We start from the raw sequence: 20,931 nt of genomic DNA, 5'->3' as shown, positions 1-20,931 counted from the left end.
TTTTTTTTTGCCCTTTTTCCTTCCCATCCTTATTCTTTTACCATTTTCTTTTAATTTCTTCTTTGTTTTTACTCTTTTTTATTTTTTATTTTTTTTTGTCATCTTCTTCATCTTCAACTTCACTTTTTGTTCTTTCAAAAAAGAAAAAGAAAAGGGTACCTATTCAATTCCCCAAAAGCCGCGACAAACCACTTAACTTCGTAACATTCTACCACACTTAGCAGCTAACCTCTGCGATAGCTCTCATTCTGGTTGTTCTAGGTAATCCTTTTGACTCACTTTCTAATGGCTTTCACTCATGTTGTTCCATGTAGCCTTTTTCACAAGTCGTTCCTTATTTTGCTCGAACATAAGATGTAGTTTTGGCCCTACCACCAGATATTAGGCACCTAAAAAAATACCAAAAGTTCTAGAATATGCCAAAATCTTCAGGATTGATGGAACATGCTAGGCTAACCCTTAAACAAGTAAGAATAATAATAATAGAAAAAAACCCTTTAAAAAGGCAAGAAGAAGAAGGATATTTCAAACACTTTACGCTCAAAACATGGCGGGTTAAAAGTTTCTTCATAAACTTAGCAGCTTGGTATTTGTTTTCCTAACTAAAATTGCAAATACCATGCACATGGCGCAATGAGGGTTTGTAGTTTCTAATCTTATGAGGGGATATTTTGGGGAATGATGGATACAAAATCTAAAATCTTATAGATTTCAGGTAGAGGTAATATGACAATCACACCCACCCCAATTGTACAATGAAGATAATGAGATGTAATTCGTATAGCATTACAAGCCATAAAGGGGTGGCCCGAGGAACAAAAAATTAGATAATATATCACTTCCCTGTTTTCTTAAGTTGTTGCCAATGAAACTCAAACTACACGCTTAAAACAGATGTACTGTTACCATTCTGCGGGAAATGATAAATTTGCCCCCTTTTCTTCCCGGATCACCCCCTTGTGTAAAAGTAGTCATAAATATACTAGAGGGTTAGCCCAAGGAACAAAAAGGTAGATAAAATATTATCACTCCCCTTTTTCTTAAGTTGTTGCTACTGGAACTGTCACACTTCATACGGTATGACAGCAAGCTACACGCTTAAAACTGTTGTATTGTTGATATATTCTCCCCCTTTTCTTTCCGGATCACCCCCTTTTGTAAAAGTAGTCATAAATATACTAGAGGGGGTGGCCTGAGGAAGAAAAGCATGAGAGAGGTGTGAATCGAGGAAAGCAACAACTATTTCTTAGAGAGGAATCATTAGGAAAACAAGCAAACAGAGTCGATTTTTCCTTAACATGTACAACAGATAGATAGACATGATATGAGATAAGATAATTATTTAGAAGATTACTACAATAATCTAATCGTTTATCCTAAATGGGCATACCCGCACTCATTTATCATTCTCTTTGTTTATACACTTTCTTATTAAAAGCTGTTTTAATTTGCAAAAGATCATCAACAACTACTATCTTCTTATGAAATAATTTGTCAATAGCCTAATAAACTTCGACTAAACTATGATAAGACTATTTAATATCATCTCACTACGTGTATGACACGTCTCATGAACAGTTTTTTTACTATTAAAAAGAGAAAGCAAGGAAAACATGGGGTGACTTCTGTTCTTGTTCAATGCACCACGCAACTCTTCTACCTATAGGTAACGAAAGACCCAAAACATGACGTGGAAGGATTTCAAAATCCAAAAGGAAAATGATATATTCGCCCCTTTTCAGTTCCCCGGACCACCACCCCCCTTATAGTATAAAGAGAGTAGTATACACTCTAAAGTGGGAGACTCAGAGAAGAAAAGGGGGTGAATGTATCACTTCCCAATCCAAAAACTTTTAACACACCCACCCAGTATGACTTTTTACCGTAGGCAATCGAAGAAACTCAGAATGTTTCTTTCTTTCAAGAGGCCCTGTTTCTTTCAACATAAAATGGGCGTCAAAACAAAAATTTCTGCCCATTCGTCTTTGACGCCCATCTTACATCAAAAGAAACAGAGCCTAATATGCTCAAAGAACAAGCTTCTTCATACAAGTGTCAGGAAAAGCAGTCATCAGAGACTGTGAATTGGGTAAGGGGTACTATGAGAAAGACCTGAAACTTCCATAACCTTCAGAGATCAGAGCTGTAAATTGATGATGAAACAGTTTTTCATCACCTTTGGGACTGAGGAAAGGGCCAAAACTTGAATACATTTCATTATTTGTAAGTGACTTAAATATATTGTACCCAAAAAAAATTAACTGAAGGCCAAGTTTGGATTGCAAGAAAAACATTTCTGCTGGACAATTTTTTCTTTGGAATTTTTTTTCTTTCCACGATTTAAGAGGGAAATGATGTGATTACGGTTATTTAGAGTGATATCATCATACATTGAAGGTCCCTCTAAACAAAAATTGCATAGGGTTGTTTCCGATTATCCTTTTCGGTGTGTAAAAAACAGGACATTTTAAAAATATTTTTCTTTCCAAACTTTTCCAACAAAATTCTTACAATCCAAACAGGGATTTTGGATGGGTAGAAGTTCTTTTCATGGATTTTCCATTCAAGATTTTCTTTTTCTACATTTTGGTTGCACATCTACTAATTTTCTGGAATTTTAAATTCTACAGTTTGCTCCACCCCTTCAACCACCACCCTTCTCTTCCACGTCTCGCTTCAAATCCACCACCAAAGCAAATCCTCACCTCATTGCCCTCGCCTTTCAAAATAACAACTTGGACAGCAGCACCACAAGTAACAGAGTCATCAGGGTTGATGCTCTTACAGAGCTCATAGGATCTCTACTAGTACATCCAATGGTTCAACTAATGCCGTCCAATGAACAAGTGGAGTATTTGGCTCATTTTCTTCATAACAGTTCCTGAGACCGTTATTGTTAGTGTCTTTGAGGACGTGGTCGACTCAAGTGCCTCATAAAACCTTGAAGCCATTGACATTGTTGCAGGAATTGCTGAGTACTGATGAGATCGAAAAGATGTCGATGTTGGCATTGTAATCTACTTAGTAGACACTCAAACGAGCGGGACAGAACTCTGCGCTCATGGCTTTGATAATCGACAGATATACCACTACGAATTAAAAGAGAGCTTAATAAACATCCATGACATTTCTCAACTACTAGTATTCCAATCAAAATGAAATTCAAAGATGAACAGCAACTCCACTCATGTGCAGAAACTTGAATCTAAGGCTCAGTCCAGAGCCTCAAAATTGGAATCAATTCCAACTAAATTCATTGCCAAAACCAATGGGCCTGTACTAATATTTCATCCCAATTTATAAACTGTTAGAGAATGAAAGTTTCTATAACCACTACTTAGAGACATATTAGGAAATTTCAATATTAGAAATAAGCCTCTGGTAGTACTTTCTGAAATGTCTGGAGCAAAATTCAAATTCTGCTACATGGAAGGAACCTTGATTCACTTGGCCAAATTTTCCAAAAAAAACGGTAAAGTGGAATGGAAAAGCCTCAGCTCCAGATTTCAAACAGAGCTCAAGAGGAAACTTTCTTAGGCATTCTTTCGAAGTATGGCAGGGTATTGAAATATTCATATGCACTCTTTCATATTTTCCTCAATTGCTCCTTTCAGGCATGAACCAAGGTTTTAAATTTCGGTTTCGGTGTTGGTCACCGCTGAAACCAAAACGTTTCGGTTTCGGGCTGAAATTTTGGCCGAAATCATGTAAAAATATGATTATGATTTCGTTTTTTTTTATAATTTCGACTGATATGTCTAAAATTTCGGTGCAAATTTCGGCAATTTCAGTGGAAATTTTGGCTATTTTGGTGAATATTTCAGTGGGAATTATAACATTTCAGTGGACTTATTTTGAAATTTTGTAAAAAAGGATAAAAACGAAATTTTAACCGAAATTTCAATAACATTTTGGCAAAATTTCAGAATTTCGGTGAAATTTCTGCCGAAATCTTGTAAAGAAATGACTACATGTAAATTTCATTTCTGTCGCGGCTGAAACCAAAATATTTCGATCGAAACATTTCGTTTCGGCCGAAATTTAAAACCATGGCATGGACTTGGAGATCTTTTTTACAGGTTTTGGTGAAGGAGAAAGGCTTTGAATAGACTTGTTATGGAGGGGAGCTGGATTTTAAAGTAATAACATGGGAGAATTCAAATCTCCATGGCTATGAATTTATGAGTGGAAAAGATGAAATCACCTGGACACAACCCAAACAATCAAGACATTCTTCACGGGTGTTGCTTATTCCGCTTCCCTTCCTTACAAGCATAAACTTGATCTCAGCTAGCAGAAGCACGATCAGAAACCCTCTGTTTCTTGCACAAAATCAAGTACACGAACCCTAAACCCAACTGGATGACATCCAAGAAGCAGAGCAACGGAAGAGATTCAAACTAGAGTGAGCGACAAATCTGAGTCCTAATGGCAACGAGAAAGAGATAGAGATAGAGATTCAAACCAGAGCGACAGAGGAGACGAGGGCGTAGGCGGCACAGAGGAAGAAGATTCTGTCTTGCCAATGAATCGACTCGTCTATCACACCTATCTATGATCTTGGGAAGGAAGATGAAACTGCACATACCTTCCCCGATCTTCCCAACCAGATCGTACTCCTACAACCATGTCAGACTGTCACTGTTGATGTTACTCAGGCCAGTTTTTTTTTGTTTTTTTGTTTTTTTTGAAATGGCTACTCAGGCCAGTTGTTGCCACCCAGATTTTCCATTTCTTGCCACGAAGGATCGAGCACCAAGACGGACCCCGCACCAACGCCCCATCTCTCATCTCGTTCTCTCTTCCAAGCTTCATATTCAATAATGGAAAACCCTGGCTCTAGGATATAAAGCGATAGAAAAATATTAAGGTAGGGCTAAACGGTGGGAAGCAAATGGTCTTTCCCGAATTTTGTTTCTTGGAAAGTGAAATAACACCTTTCAGTAGGTTTTTCTCTTTCCCCAATTTTTAAAGAAAGTTCTTTTCGATAATTCAAAAATCTCTATTAAAAGAGATTACCAAATCATAGATTTCTGATTTTATAGGGAAAGTTTCTTCTACGAGAAATAGAAATGACTACATCCAAACATGAAGTAAGTATAACTCGAAAAGTTTACGTTATCAAAGGAATAATAAATCATGCTCTAGACTTCGCCCATTCATTCTAACAAAGTCATCTATAGACATTCCATCCATCTTCAAGGATAAAAATATCTTCATGTCCACGCATTCCAAGATTCTTTAAGCTGCGTTGAGAAACAACCCACAAATGAAAGAGAAGCATAGAACGCAGCTGCTGCCTGCTCATGGGTCTACAACATTAAAAATGGTTATGCCAAGCATTACATTGTAATGCAGGTCCTCTTTGTTGTTCCTGAATGACAGAACATGGAGTGTGCAATTAACCACCTTGAGATAGATTACTCTACTTGATGACATTCAGTTTCAATGGTACTTTCTATGTGTCATTTCTTTTTCTTCTTCTTTTTTTGAATGGCTCTGTGTTATTTCTTCCAAAAAAAAAAATCATTCTTGGAAAAATAATTTAATAAAATTTTTCCTAACATCCAAATTCCAAACTCCAATAAAATTATGAAGTAAAAGCCTGTTGGCGGAAGCGGTAGAACCCAACACCTCCTACATATAGAGCCAAGCCCGGAACTAGCTATTCTTAGGCCTTAATAAAGTGGTTTTGGTTTTAGACATTTTGACTGTTAGTTTATACTTAATTTGACCATAGAAAAGAAACAATCACTCTAACTAAATGCATAGATACAACGTAGAGAACCAGAAATTTGAGTTTTATCAGTTAATAAAGGCCTTGACATGTGATATCATTTCACGGGTTCTAGAAACAAGATTTTTTTTTTTTTTTAAATGGTCTAGAAACAAGATTCTTCTTGAAGAAGCTCTTACATACTTGTCTCATCTAAAGGTGGAGTCTTATCAGCGGCTTAAGTTCGTCGGGGATGTCACTCTCAGCATGGCCTCGATGCCAGTGATCACATGACACATATCTCTCTTAACCAGACCTCGATGCCAGTGATATCTCTGTTTTATGTTACGGGGTGTAATATCCCTTCCCTTAACGAAAAGGTGAGGGAGTTTACTCTTTCAATCAAGAGGGAAGTTGAAAAAGCTTCGTACGATGGCGAATGTTAAGCATCGAAGGTTTTAGCGGACATTGTCGAATCCATTGACGTTACTGAGGTTCTTTGGATGGTTTTTAGGGCGCTTCTAGAGCCCATTATTACGAAAGAAACCTATCAATCATAACCTGTGATGGCCTTATATGAGTTTTGTCAAAAGCAGGAAAAATTACTTGGATATACAAGAGTGGAGAATGGTTCTAAGACCATTGTAAGCGTATATGTTAATTTTTATGATCATGAGTTGTACCTCATAAGAAGATCACAAGGCAAAATGCGGCAATTGAGAATTTACAAAAACTAATAAGTTTCCAACCGTCAGACATGGAAATGGATGCCAGTCCAAAGGAAAAAGAATGTGCTAAGTAGAGGCTAAATGAGCTTTGTAGAAAGAACAGGCGGTCTAAGCCCTCATATAGAGTGGAAAAGGAAGTGAGGCTTGCTGATGATAAAAGATTCATTTGTTCCATTCAAATCTGCAAAATCCTTCGGCGCTTTAACATCGCCATCTTACAGAGTTATAGGGCCTTTTCGTTGAGGGAAGGGGTATTGCGCCAAAGATAGTAATAGAGGCCGTAACGAATGGCAGCAAGAGCGAGTTTCTCAATATTGATGTTAGCCAAACAGAGAACATGAGATCACCAGCATCGAGGTATGGGTAGGAGAGCGATATGTGGTTTGTGAAGGACATGCTTTCCAAATCCTCCATACTCTCGAACTCTTTCAACCTCAAACCCATGAAATGATATAACATATCAAGGCCTTTGATAAGTGATAGAACTCAAATTTCTAGTTCTCTACACTGGATCTATGTGTTTAGTTACAAAGACTGCTTCTTTTTTATGGTCAAATTACATATAGGCTAGCAGCCAGAACGTCTAAAACCAAACACGAGTTCACCACTTTAATTTATTTGTAATCTAATGATCATCATTAGATTCTTCTTCTTATCTTTAAAAAAAAATTAACTTCTTCTTCTCTCTATCATTTCAACTATTATGTTTAAGAAGAGCACATTCTAAAGGCCCAAGACTAATTAGTTCCGGGCTTAGTTGTATACGTAGGAAGAGACAGGTCCCACTGCTTCCACCAACTGGCTTTTACTTCATTATTTTTCAAGGGTTGTTTTATATTTGGATGCTAGGAAATTTTTCATTGAATTTTTTCCAAGGAAAATGAAGTTTTTTTTTTGGAAGAAATAACACAGAAACCACCATTAAGACTAAATATGATAAAGCTGAGTAATCTGTCTCAAGGTGACCTGCTCACACTTCAAGTTCAGTCATTCATGAACCACAAAGAAAACCTGCACTACGATCCAATGCTTGGCATAATCATTTTTAATGTTACGTACACCCGTGACCAAGCAAGAAATAGATGTGTTCTCTGCATCTTTCACTCTTAGTTGCCCGCCATTCCAAGTGGCCATCAGAGCAAGCTAATTGAACAAATTGATCTTTATTCACGAGCAAGCTCCATTTCTTTTTTTCTACTATGTATGAGGGCTTAGACCTCCTATTCTTCCTACAAAGCTCATTTAGCCCATGCTTAGCACCTTCGTTTTCTTTCGGACTGACATCCATTTCTATGCCTGGCGGTTGGGAACTCATCAATTTTTGCAAAAACTCTTGCCACATTCAGCCTTGCGATCTCCTTATGTTCTGAGGAAGAGCTCGTGATCAGCTTTCTATTAACATATATGCTTACAATAGTCCTAGAACCATTCTCGCAATCTTGCATATCCAAGTGGTTCCCTTGCTTTTGGCAAAACTTAAATAAGGCCATCACAGGCTATGGTTGATAGGTTTCTTTCGTATCAATGGGCCCCAGAAGTGTCATAAAAACCATCCAAAGAACCTCTGGATTGAAGTTGCTATAAATATAAACAACATCGGCAATGGATTCGACAATGTCAGCTAAAACCTTCGGCGCTTTAACTTCGCCTCCATAAGAAGCCTCTTCATCTTCTCTCTTGATTGAAAGAGTAAAGTCCCGCACCTTTTCGCCGGCTACATGTATTGGAATCTTGTTGATACAAGCAAGGTTTTAAATATCGACCGAAATCCAATATTTCGGGTTTCGGTCAACCCCGAAACCGAAATTGGGTAAACTCGAAATGTTACAAAATTTCGACCGAAATTTCGTTTTCCCTGAAATTTCGGTCCGAAATTTAAAGGAACTCTCCAAAAAATCTGGATTTTATCCTTCATTTAATATTTTCCCAAAATTTCGGTAATTTCGGCTGAAATTTCGGTAATTTAGTTTGAAGTTTTGTACGAGATAAAATATTATTTTATTTGATTTCGTTAGATTTCGTCCGAAATTTCGGTTTCGGTGAGGAACTAAACGCATTCCGAAACCGAAATTCGAAACCTTGGATACAAGTACCCTAAGCTTATACAAGTATTTGGGCATCCTAGGTGATTTGAAGGAGAGCCACAATTGGTTAGTCTCTTAACCTTGTGAGCAGTCAGCAACATTGCAGCTAATATCCACTTCTATTATGTTGTTCTCACTCCCTCAATTAATTTCTACAAGTTATGTAGCTGGTTGTAGTTACTTAAAATGGGGGCCAAACACTTACTACAAAAATCTTGTGGGATGGGGCATTTGAGTCATTAGTAATTAACCACTTAAATTGTTAAGTGACCACAAAGGCCTACATTGCAACGTAAAGGATTCATGTATTTCTAGGATTTGAAGTGGGTTAGTTTCCATAATAAGTTTGAAAAGTCCTAGTTTATTTGTAGTAGGAATTGATAGAGCCCATGTAATCGGAGCCTTTTCAGGAGTTGACCAAGTCATTTGATATTTGCCTTGTTATTATTTGTGGAAAACGTGAAGTTTCATATCCTAAGTGTGATGCCTAGGGAAACTGGGCTGTGACTCGAGCTCATTTTTTCTATCCCCATCCCCCCCCCCATTCTCTCTCTCTCTCTCTCTCTCTCTCTCTCTCTCTCTCTCTCTCTCTCTTCACGGCTAGCTGTAGAGCCGCCACCATGATCCCTCTCTTTATCTCCTAACTCCCTTTCTTTCCTTCTCTGGCTGAGATTAGCCCATCTTTTCACTTACTCAAGCTCTGTCTCTTTCCCCTCTTGGATACCACCTGTCAACCTAGGTTTGCATCAACATCTTTTCAGAACTTAATGACATCTTTTCAGATCCCTATTCCATGTCGAAGACAAAATGAAGATCGTTTCTCAAGATAATTCAAGTTTTCTGTCTACGTTAATCCCATGCAATTTATTTCTACAAATTATGTATGCTTGATGTTAGGAAAACCAAACAATTTATTGCTCCATATTTTTTCAGAATTTTATTTAGTTACATCTTTTCAGATCCCTATTCCATGTCAAAGACAAAATGAAGATCGTTTCTCAAGTAAATCAGGTTATCTGTCTGTTATATCTATGTTAATGACAACTTCATGGCATGCATTTTGAAAAGAAAAAAACTGGGGTAGTTATCTTAAGATTAACTTGTATACGAACCTATATATGGATTCATTTACCAAGTATATGGTATCCTGGGAAAAGCATGGTATCTTAAGATAAATCTGAAGTTACTATTCTCTTCTTGAGAAATGATAATTCTATGTTGTACGTCAACGTGTCTCAACAACAGAGACCGTGCTTTCTCATTTTTTGATGTTTGTTTTGATATTCCTTTTTTTTTTTTGAATGATTTGTTTTGATATTCTCAAATGCACACTAACGGGAAATATCGGGAAATGATAATTCTATGGGGTATGTCCTTGTGTTTCGATAAAAGAGACCATGCTTTCTCCATTCTAGACACATTTTTTAGTATTCTAAAATGCACATTACATGAAATAGTGCTCCCATCAACCCACTTCCACCAACTCCAACCACCTAAACCAAGAACCACGAAAAGAAAAGGAGAGAGTACCTGCTGGAAAGCTGCATACATCATTTTCTTAGTAAATTAGATCTTTTGCCACCTAACTCAAACTTCTTTCCTGCAATATCGGCTCATCATATCAGAAATTCTTTCCACAAAGCTTGGTCAGTAATCTGATTTCTGTCAATTCAGCTTAAATGCAGATTTCTTCATTTAGTCCAATTAGTGACATTTTTTTAGACCAAAACAAGAAAATTAAATAAGGAAAATAACAAAAGCTTAAAAAGGGCAAAGATTGCCAGATCACCATAAATTCTCTATTTATAATAACAATTAGAAAATTAAACAAAGAATAACCTATGGACCCAAATCATAATAACAAAGTTACATATAATTAAAAAATGTATAAACTAAATTGCAGAAGAGTTTCTCCTATTTCATGAAAAACAGACGTTCATTATTCAAAATGATATCCAAGGATACCAGAAATAACCAAAACTGTAACTCTACTACATTTTAAATAATGTTAAAGGCAAGTGTGTAAGCGATATTGCAATTGTCAGCATTCATAAATTCACGTGGAATAGGTGCAAAGCCATCTAGATGGACTCCATCTGTATAGATGGATGGATGAATATTATGTTCTATGAAAAAAAATCTAACACTACCAAATACTATAAGATTGTGTAATGACATCTGTTACAAGTTACAACTTCATTAAAGATCCGAATTTTCAAAGCATTTGCCTAACTATTTGCAACAAAACAACATTATTGCCTTCTAGGTTACTGAAGTCATAAAACTGTATCCCTATAAGAGGAAAAGATCAGATTTTATAAACACAGTCAAACCTATAAGATTGTGTACCTATCAGATTGGGTAACAACATTTTCCTTAAAGAATTAAAGCAGAACTCTCAATATTTAAAGCATTTGCCTAACAATTTGAATACCATAATATTTGTGTACCATTAAAAAACCCATAATATTGGTGTTCTACGTCTACCTTTATCAATCACCCCCAAAAGATAAAAAACACCATTCAATGAAAATACATATTAGTTCGAATGAGAGAGAGAGAGAGAGAGAGAGAGAGAGAGATGAAATCATTGTCTTCTACTTTAGTGAAGAGAGAGAGAGAGAGGGAGAGAAAGGTGAAAATTACCCAAAAAGATTAAAAAACACCATTCAATGAAAACACATATTATGTGGAGAGAGAGAGAGTTACCCAAAAAAATTAAAAAAACACCATTCAATGAAAATGCATAGTATGTGTGGAGAGAGAGAGAGAGAGAGAGAGAGAGAGAGATGAAAATTATTGCTTTCTAAGTTAGTGAAGTCATAAAACAGCATATCTAAGAAAAGCTCAGATTTTCTAACACTGGTCAAAACCATGAGATTGTGCAACATCTTCTTTAAAGAATTAAAGGAAACTTCCGAACATTCAAAGCATTTTCATAACTATTGCAAACCATAATATTTGTGTTCAATCTTTATCAATCATCTCCAAAAAGATGAAAAGAAAAAGAAAAAAAACAACATCTAATGAAATTACTCAAGTTATATATATATATATATATATATATATGAGAAAAGGGTTTCTACACACTAGTGTAGATAAGTTATCTACACACTAGCTTAAAATACAGTGGGGGCCCACATTGTTTGAATGATTCAAAGCATTCATTTGATGGGCCCTCACATAGATAGGGTGTGCCCAAAAAATCAGCTTCATAAGATCGTCCTAACTCTTCGAACCGTGGAGGCAAAAAATGGACAGATTTGTGAAGGTTTATACACGTCCATTTTACCTCCACAAATCATAGGGTTGGGATGATCCTATGGAGCTGATTTTTTGTGGACACCCTATCTATGTGACGGGCCAATCAAATGAATGGTTTGGATCACCCAAACAATATGCCCTCCACTTTATTTTAAGCTAGTGTGTAGATAACTTATCTACACTAGTGTCTAGAAACCATTTTCTCATATATATATATATATATAGTAGAAGAGAAAAGAAGAGAATTTTTTGATTTTTTGGAAAATTCTATGAGAATTACACATCACTTTTTTTGACTTTTTTTAACAAATGCACCCATTCAACCCACATATTTTCAATCCTACCCCCTCCTTTATGCTTTTTAACAAAGGCACCCATAAAGCCACATAATTTCAATCTTACCCCCCTCCTTTATGCATTTTTAATAAAAAATCTATAGGGTGATCTTAACCATCCAATTGAAGAGGAATTATGGAAACCTCTATAGATTAGAGGGCTAGGATCAGCCTATGGAAATGATTTTTGGGGCACAACCTATTTATGTTGTGTTCCATCACATGGACGGTTTAGATCAACCTATGATGTGGTCTATAATACAATTCTTTGCCGGCCCGTGCATCGCACGGGGTTTTTTGGTGCGCTTAAGTTGTTAGAACGCCTCCCATTGGTGCGCTTAAGTGGAACCTAGCGGGACCCAAACATTTAAACGAATGGGAGGCGTTATAACAACTTAAGTGCACCAAAAAAATGGTGAGCTTAAGCGCACCAACAGTTCTCTCTCTCTCTCTCTCTCTCTCTCTCTCTCTCTCTCTCTCTCTCTCTATATATATATATATATATATATATATATATATATATATATATAGAGAGAGAGAGAGAGAGGAAAAGGATTGTAAGCTCGAGCGCACCAACCTTATGGTGCGCTCGAGCGCCCAATCACATCTGGGCCCACTTTGTTAGGATGATCAAAAGCATTCATTTGAAAGGCCCTTAGATAGATGGGATGTGTACCAAAAATCAGCTCCATAGGATCATCCTAACCCATCCATTTGTGGAGGTCAAAATGGACAGACATTGTTTGTCCACAAATCTGCCCATTTTTTCCCTCCACCTTTGGAGGGGTTAGGATGATTCAATGGAGCTGATTTTTGGTACACACCCTATCTATGATAGGGCCTTGCAAATGAATGCTTTGGATCACCACAAAAATGTGGGACCCATGTGATTGGGGCACTCGAGCGCACCATAAGCTTGGTGCGCTCGAGCGAACAATCCTTTTCCTCATATATATAGAAAAGGGTTTCTGCGCTCGAGCACAGAAACATGGGTGGGCCCACATTTTTGGTGGGATTCAAAGCATTCATTTGATGGGCCCTTTCATGGATAGGGTGTCCACAAAAAATCAGCTCCATCGGATCATCAGGGTGTCCATTTGAGGGGCCAAAAAATGGGCAGATTAGTGGACAAACAGTATCTGTCCATTTTCACCCTCACAAATGTACACCCTATGGTGATCAAATGAAGCTGATTTTTGGTACACACCCCATCCATGATGGGGCCTTCCAAATGAATGCTTAGGATCACCCCCCCAATGTGGCCCCACCCCTGTTTCTGTGCTCGAGCGCAGAAACCCTTTTTCTCATATATATATATATATATATATATATATATATATATATATATATATATATAGAGAGAGAGAGAGAGAGAGAAAACGGTTCCTACACATATGTGTACAGAGTTCTCTACACACTAGCTTAAAATACAGTGGGGGCCCACATTGTTTGGGTGATCCAAGCCATCCATTTTAAAGACCCTCACATAGATAGGGTGTCTACAAAAAATCAGATCCATAGGATCATCCCAACCCTACGATTTGTGGAGGTAAAATGGATGTCTTTAAACCTTCACAAATTAGTTCATTTTTTGCCTCCAAAGTTCGAATGGTTAGGATGATCCTATGGATCTGATTTTTTGTGGACACCCTATCTATGAGAGGGCCTTAAAAATGAATGGTTTGGATCACCCAAACAATGTGGCCCCCACTGTATTTTAATCTAATGTGTAGATAACTTATCTACACATGTGTGTAGGAACCGTTTTCTCACACATATATATATATATATATATATATATATATATATCAGAAAAATGAACGGCCAAAAAAAGCTACACATGAAATATATTGGAACCAAAGACAGTAGTAAACTGATTACCAGGAAGGTATTTAAATACAATGAGACAAAAGATCCATCTTAAATGTTCTTCACATGATCACATCCATATTCAGAGATGAATTAGAATCGCTGTGAACCTATCATGCTCATCCTTAAGTTGTGGGTATGTATGCAAAAGAAACAGATTGAAACCTAAATGACTGACCATTATTTAGAACATAAAATTATAGAGACAGACTGTTGTCTGGGACAAGTTGTTTCTTGAAATGGGTAACAAATCTTCTTGAAATGAATGCCTTTTATGAAAGAATTCGTTAAATCAATTAAAAATCTAAATGATCAAATAAAGTTACTACAATGTCCAAACATACATTGAAAAAGAGACATTAAAGAACATACTTTCTCTTTCTTCAATCTCCCCCACTATTTCGCTGTGAACCTATCATGCTCATCCTTAAGTTGTGGGTATGTATGCAAAAGAAACAGATTGAAACCTAAATGACTGACCATTATTTAGAACATAAAATTATAGAGACAGACTGTTGTCTGGGACAAGTTGTTTCTTGAAATGGGTAACAAATCTTCTTGAAATGAATGCCTTTTATGAAAGAATTCGTTAAATCAATTAAAAATCTAAATGATCAAATAAAGTTACTACAATGTCCAAACATGCATTGAAAAAGAGACATTAAAGAACATACTTTCTCTTTCTTCGATCTCCCCCACTATTTCTCATGTCACTCTTTGGAAGAGTAGATCCAGGTGGCGCACCATATTGCATTGGAGAAAGTGAAGGTACAGGTGCAGGAGGTGGAACTGGCGCAGGTGGAGGAGGTGGAACTGGCGCTGGGAGTGCAACAACTTCAGGAAGAGGACGTGGTACAATGTGTTTCAACCGATTATTTCTATAGTTCTTCCAAAAAAAGAACTGTTGTCGATGGGCCAACTCCTGAAAAGCTCCAAATAAACAAATATTTTTTTTCAGAAAAAATAGACATAATAATTACGGAATATCTAGAAGACTGGAATAGAAGATAGAAAGAAAGGAAATCTGTACAATGAAAATTGTTAGGAAAATGTTTTTAAAGCCTTTATAAAAAAAAGAAAATGGAATCACATTCAAGATTGAAATTCAACGGTGCTTCATAGAAGGTACATATATACATACAATGGGGCAAGAAGGCAGAGATAGAAAATCAAGCAGCAGAAAGACATAATTAATCCATATCAGAGAATCTAGAAAATGGATTTTATAAAGAATTAACACAATAGTTGAGTTAATTGAGGACAGAAATGGCAGTCTAAAATGTCAGGACCTGCAAGGGAAATTGCATTTTGACACCCATCATAAATAAACAAAGCCAGCATATCATCATTGCATTTTGACACCCATCATAAATAAACAAAGCCAGCATATCAACATTCGAAATGCAATTTCCTTTATTGATGATATAAAACTGTGCTCCTAACTTTCTCTTTTAATCAGTCAAACAACAAGAGACTTGAGTGCAATAGATTCAACGAGATAATAAACCAAGATATGAAAGCAATTTGGAGTAGTCCTCTCCCAATAACAACAGGAGTTTGGTAAGAATGTAACCTTGCTTCCTGGATGTGCCATTGCATTGCGGAAGTTTGCATTCTGGAGAAGTTCAAGAAAGAACAGGCAATGTGGATACCTGTAAATAAGGAAAGTGGTTCTCCAGAGGTAAAGATATAAAAACTAAACAAATTGAAAAATATAAATATCGATATCTGGGCACTAAAATAACAATGACCAAATTGTTATGACCTTAATTCAAGTAGGAAATGCAATCATAACTACATGGAAAAGAACAGTTCTTCAAATGTAACTCACATTACAAATTTTATGTACTCGGGCTGCTGCCAGTATTGAAGGTATTTCAAGTAGCCAATGAATGCTTCATCTTCAAAATAGCGGTTCTGAGCCAAATCTACAGAAACAAATTAAGCACAAATTCGCCAGTGGCTTAAGAAGAAGTTTGCTGGACTTAAAAACACACATAATATATCAAAAAAAGCTTACAAACAAAACTCGGGAAACAATTCTCAGTACAAAGCGAAGAGTGAAACAATAAGAGATTGTGATTCTAAGAGATTCAATGGACCTAATTTTCCAGATTAATCATGAAAGATTGTAGCTTCATTCTAGGCCCATAAGCAGTTGACCTTGTTGGATACGGAATTCTACTGTGCATACGGAATAGACACCCATATCTCTTAAACCAGCCAGTTGATGATTTCATCTGTGCTATAAAAGTTCAAAATCATACGATTACATTTCAAATCCTAAAATCCGACTCAAACTCAATAAGAAACGATGTGCCATTTAACTTCTATCATATTGGAAAATTTCTTCATAGAATGATATAATTCACTAAAATTGGAATGTCTTACCTTTGATGAATGAGAATATTTTAATAATAAGAACTGGATTAAATGAAATTGTAAGATAAAGATTAATGCTGAATTCTTTCAAATGTTTGAATCATCTGATGCTATCTAAAGTTATTACTACGAAGGAATGGCATGAGAGAGAGAGAGAGAATCAATTACAAATGTTTGAATTATCTGATGCTATCTAAAGTTATTACTACATAGAAATGGCATGAGAGAGAGAGAATCAATTAATTAACAACCACCCCAAGAAAACACCCACGATTGCATCAACCAGTCCTCAGACAAGGTAAATTACAATTCTGCTCATACACTTTTGTTTACGAATAACACATTACTGAGAGAGGACAGGTAACCAGAAAGGGAATATGCAGAATGGCGGCTATGACACAGTTACCAGAAACAAACAAGAGGATATGCAGAATGGGGGCTATGTCACTACGGGCAATAAGCCTCGTAGGTCACTTTCATATAATTGTTCATGAGACAGATATTCTAGATACAAAATGGCAGTATAAACTGCAAGAACCAAAGTACTCCTGCTTCTCCATTGCTCCAATCAAATCTTTAGATTCTCATTAACCAAAGAGACACAAGTTTATGCTATGCACTGTTTAAGGACTCCCCGAGTTGATTATTGACTTGAACAAGTTGACTTGGTTTTATCTTGACCGAATTCTCGTCTGAGAGTTTTTTTTTTTTTTTTTGAATGGTAATAGTGCAATATATTAATTAAAAGGAGAAAGGGGACGAACCCTGCAACCGAGATGGTAAATACAAGGCAAGAAAAGAAAACTAAAGAATTCCGGCTATGACACAGTTACCAGAAACAAACGGTCAATACAAGGCAAGAAAAGAAAACTAAAGAATTCCGGCTATGACACAGTTACCAGAAACAAACAAGAGGATATGCAGAATGGGGGCTATGTCACTACAGGCAATAAGCCTCGTGGGTCATTTTCATATAATTGTTCATGAGACAGATATTCTAGATACAAAATGGCGGTTATAAACTGCAAGAACCAAAGTACTCCTTCTTCTCCAGTGCTCCAATCAAATCTTTTGATTCTCATTAACCAAAAAGATACAAGTTTATGCTATGCACTGTTTAAGGACTCCCCGAGTCGATTATTGACTTGAACAAGTTGACTCGGTTTTATCTTGACCGAATTCTCATCCGAGAGTTTTTTTTTTTGAATGGTAATAGTGCAGTATATTAATTAAAAGGAGAAAGGGAATGAACCCTGTGACCGAGATGGTCAATACAAGGCAAGAAAAGAAAACTAAAGAATTCTTGTCCGAGAGTTTTGCCCTGGCAAGCCAATCAAAAGCTACTTTTTTAAGGTAATAAAAGTTCGCCGGAGGTGACTCAGTTTTACCTCGCCACTAAGCCATTAATTGATGGTCTAACTCATTCATAATGTTGTAACATCTTTGAGATGGGTTCATACTTCAGACTTTATTTTCTTACTGGAATGACATTTGGATGGTGACTTCTTCTTGGAAATTAAGCACATTTTTCTTCTACATTTTAGAGAAATTCTATAGGTAATTTCTTGATCTTTTCAAAATTTTCTTAATTTTTAAAAAATTTTATTTAAGAAATCAGAAAATTTGAGAGGCTATGCCTCGCCTCACAAGAGGATCGAATACCTCGCCTCATGCATTGATAGTGCCCAAGGCATAACAGTAGGATATTGGACATTATAATATTTAAAATTTCCACCAGAACTAGCTAAGCATATGCTCCCTTATATGCAACAAGAACGAGTTAGCTCTGCCCACCCTCACTAAGAAAGTCCTCATGACAACAAACTTGCACATTGATTTCACTCAGGCCAATGCTGATATCTGCTAAGAATATGATATGCAAATCAACTCCAAAATCAACATATAACTCCATCCAACAACTGAATGTGAAGATAGTTATTATTTTTGAAAAATGGGATTGTTCCTCTCCTTTGTCACGAGTTTTCTCATACTACATTCAAATCAATTACGTCCTATACGTCCAAAGCCCACACATTAACAAAAAAGAATAGCAAAGCTGAGATACAATAGAACAATGCAGAAGAAAGTGATAAATCTATATTACTTACTAAAGCAATGTTTTAAGCCCTCTATAGGGATGGACCAAGCCAACTTCTGACTGACTACACAAGTCAAGTCCAAACATGTGGCAATAAGGAGAATAGAAAAAGATGCCACAAGTAGAGATCCCTAGAGTCCAAAAACTCCACACCTTGTCACTCTCCGACATCATATCGATGAAGAATACAATCTAGTTTAACAATGCTATAGTTACTTGCTCCTGTTTTGGCATAAAATATAGCTATTTGGTTGAGGGGTATCCTTCTTTCTATTATTTTAAGTTTTAACAATACAATATTTACCTATGAACGTTTTCCAACCATGCATGTGCTACCTACCAATCAAGAACATTGTATCTCAGATACTTAACCAAGATTTTAGCCATGATTACCCAACATAACTGGTAATTTTAATTTTGAGTTTTCTTTTGATTTTGAGAATAATTCCTACGAAGATTTGAAAATGATAAATAGCATATATTTGGCCCCCAATAATTTATCAAGCTTCAAAAAGCTACACAGATTATTGATGAAATCTATATGTTTATTCCCTTTACATCTGAATGGGTCTACTACTTAGGGTACCACTGCTACTTAGTAATCCTCTGATCGCCAAGACACTTAAGGTGCGTAATTATCTTGTGACTCCAAGACATTTCAGGTCATAAAATTGGATGGCAACGCCTAATCCCAAGAGTAGTAGTTTTCTGGCTATCTTGGGTGATCAGTCATGCTTTTGATGTCAGGGCATGTGGTGCTGATTGACTTAAATAACCCAAGTGTCCCACTAATGCTAGCTAGGTCTTCCCATTAAATATTCAGTCAACATTACATGACACGGGCTCTGTATGCCTTACCATCAATAGGCAAGTGCAAGCAGGAACTATCCTGCACGGGACTTATGAACGATGCCCAAGTATCCCAAAACTCTTGCGAACCATGTTATTCAGTCTCGTGGGCCACCAAATATTGCAAACCACTATCTCATCAACTATATGATTCGGTGTCTTGTGGCCACTGAATTTTCTTTCTGTGGTTTCATCTTTTTTGTGAGAGAGCTTATTTTGGGTTGTCATTGTCACCCAGACAGTCATGCAATACCCAGATCAAGTTTTTAGTGGTACAAAGTACCATTTCTTTCTAGTAGAAAATTCTCCTTAGTGTCACTTTTTGGCTTTGCAAAAAAAAGGACACTAGATCTAGTTTCCATTTTGTGTAAAAAGAAGATTACCTGATAAAAGTAAAATAAAATAAGATAGCTTACTTCCACTTTTCTTTGCCACTTCCTCGCTTACTATCAATACTAGTAACTATGCTTCCACTATTCTAACCTATAGCTAAGGGCCAGTCATATGATTTTAGAGAACTTACAATGGATGTAGGTTGGATTGGCTAGGCACTGTACAAACTCCAATTCAAGTAAAAAGCGCTGACGCCCATCATCAGGGTCCTTGTACACATCTTTGGGCCTACACACAAGAGTGAAGTGAGATGAATTATCATAAAACAATCCAAGATGGTATTATCCCCAACTTAAGCTTCCCAGCCTAGTGATACCAAACACAAATTCTTAAAGCTCCACCAAAAAACCCAAAAAACAGCTCATATAACACCAATAAAATTTCAAGACAAGAATAAAAAATAATAAACTAATAGGATGAAGATCAGAAACTTGCATGGATGGAGTTTGGGCCATATCATCATTGTCTTTAGTGGAAGACATTGCCTCTCACTTTAACATCAACACTGTAGGCAACAATATTCATCAACCCTAAGGTACTGCAGATAAACCCTCTATCTGTATGTATGTATGTATGTGGGTACGAGAGATGAATTAACTTAAAATCCAGGGAAAAGAAGGTAATTTCAAGAGTCTAAATGCAACTTCTATTAGAGTTTATGGCCGAATAGAAATCACCTGTAGTAGAGATCTCTAATCCTGCGGGGAAAAAACACGATGAGACGACGAAATACAAAGGATCGGGAGAAACCCTAACCGGATATTTAAAACCCTTTCCGCCCACTTGACTCGAGTTGAACTTTTTTTTGGTCACATGACCCCGAATAATCTTTTAAATGACAAACATATCCCTATGGCATGTCTCTAGTTGAACTATTCTTTTGAGACCCATGTATCAGTCGATCAGCTATGTTTTTAATATTTTTTTTTTTTCATTTTCCATTTTCCAAAATTAAAAATTTTCCTTAAAAGCCTAGACTCTGGAATTTAATTTTCCATGAAAAAAAAGTATATTCCATAATTTTCTTTTCAATAGATCCAAACACCAGAAAAGATGTATGTTGTCGTCGTATTCATTTATCTTCACTTCTTAGCCAAGTACTAGAGCCCTTAAATAGTATTGTTTTTCCATCCCCGTCTTCTATGTTTTTCATGATATATCCATGAAGAAGATGATTGCAGTGAAGAAGAGACCATGCCCTGAGTATAGAACA

General features: G+C 36.5%; 1 protein-coding gene across 2 annotated transcripts; it reads right to left on the bottom strand.

Annotated features, from left to right (window-relative positions):
• Positions 1-2,514: 2,514 nt before the first annotated feature.
• LOC143877159 (mediator of RNA polymerase II transcription subunit 31-like) lies at positions 2,515-20,563 on the bottom strand. Of its 2 annotated transcripts, XR_013250566.1 has the most exons (8): positions 20,396-20,563; positions 20,154-20,223; positions 19,849-19,946; positions 15,828-15,924; positions 15,570-15,648; positions 14,671-14,918; positions 10,059-10,128; positions 2,515-3,089 (listed from the first exon to the last, which is right to left on the bottom strand). XR_013250566.1 is itself a non-coding variant. In XM_077379031.1 (7 exons), the coding sequence occupies exons 2-7, from the start codon at positions 20,198-20,200 to the stop codon at positions 10,116-10,118; spliced, it is 582 nt and encodes a 193-aa protein (XP_077235146.1). In that variant the 5' UTR covers positions 20,201-20,223; positions 20,396-20,563; the 3' UTR covers positions 9,904-10,115. The 2 variants fall into 2 exon arrangements, 1 of the variants encoding a protein (XP_077235146.1); XM_077379031.1 differs by lacking the exon at positions 2,515-3,089 and having other exon boundaries at positions 9,904-10,128.
• Between the last annotated feature and the right edge of the window lie 368 nt (positions 20,564-20,931).

This window comes from Tasmannia lanceolata, unplaced genomic scaffold, assembly GCF_043159265.1.
Source record: "Tasmannia lanceolata isolate RefF3 unplaced genomic scaffold, GAP_Taslan_0.1 ptg000005l, whole genome shotgun sequence".
NCBI classification, from domain to species: Eukaryota; Viridiplantae; Streptophyta; class Magnoliopsida; order Canellales; family Winteraceae; genus Tasmannia; species Tasmannia lanceolata.
Note: the sequence above shows the minus strand (reverse complement) of the source record. Positions and strands in the feature narration are given on the sequence as shown.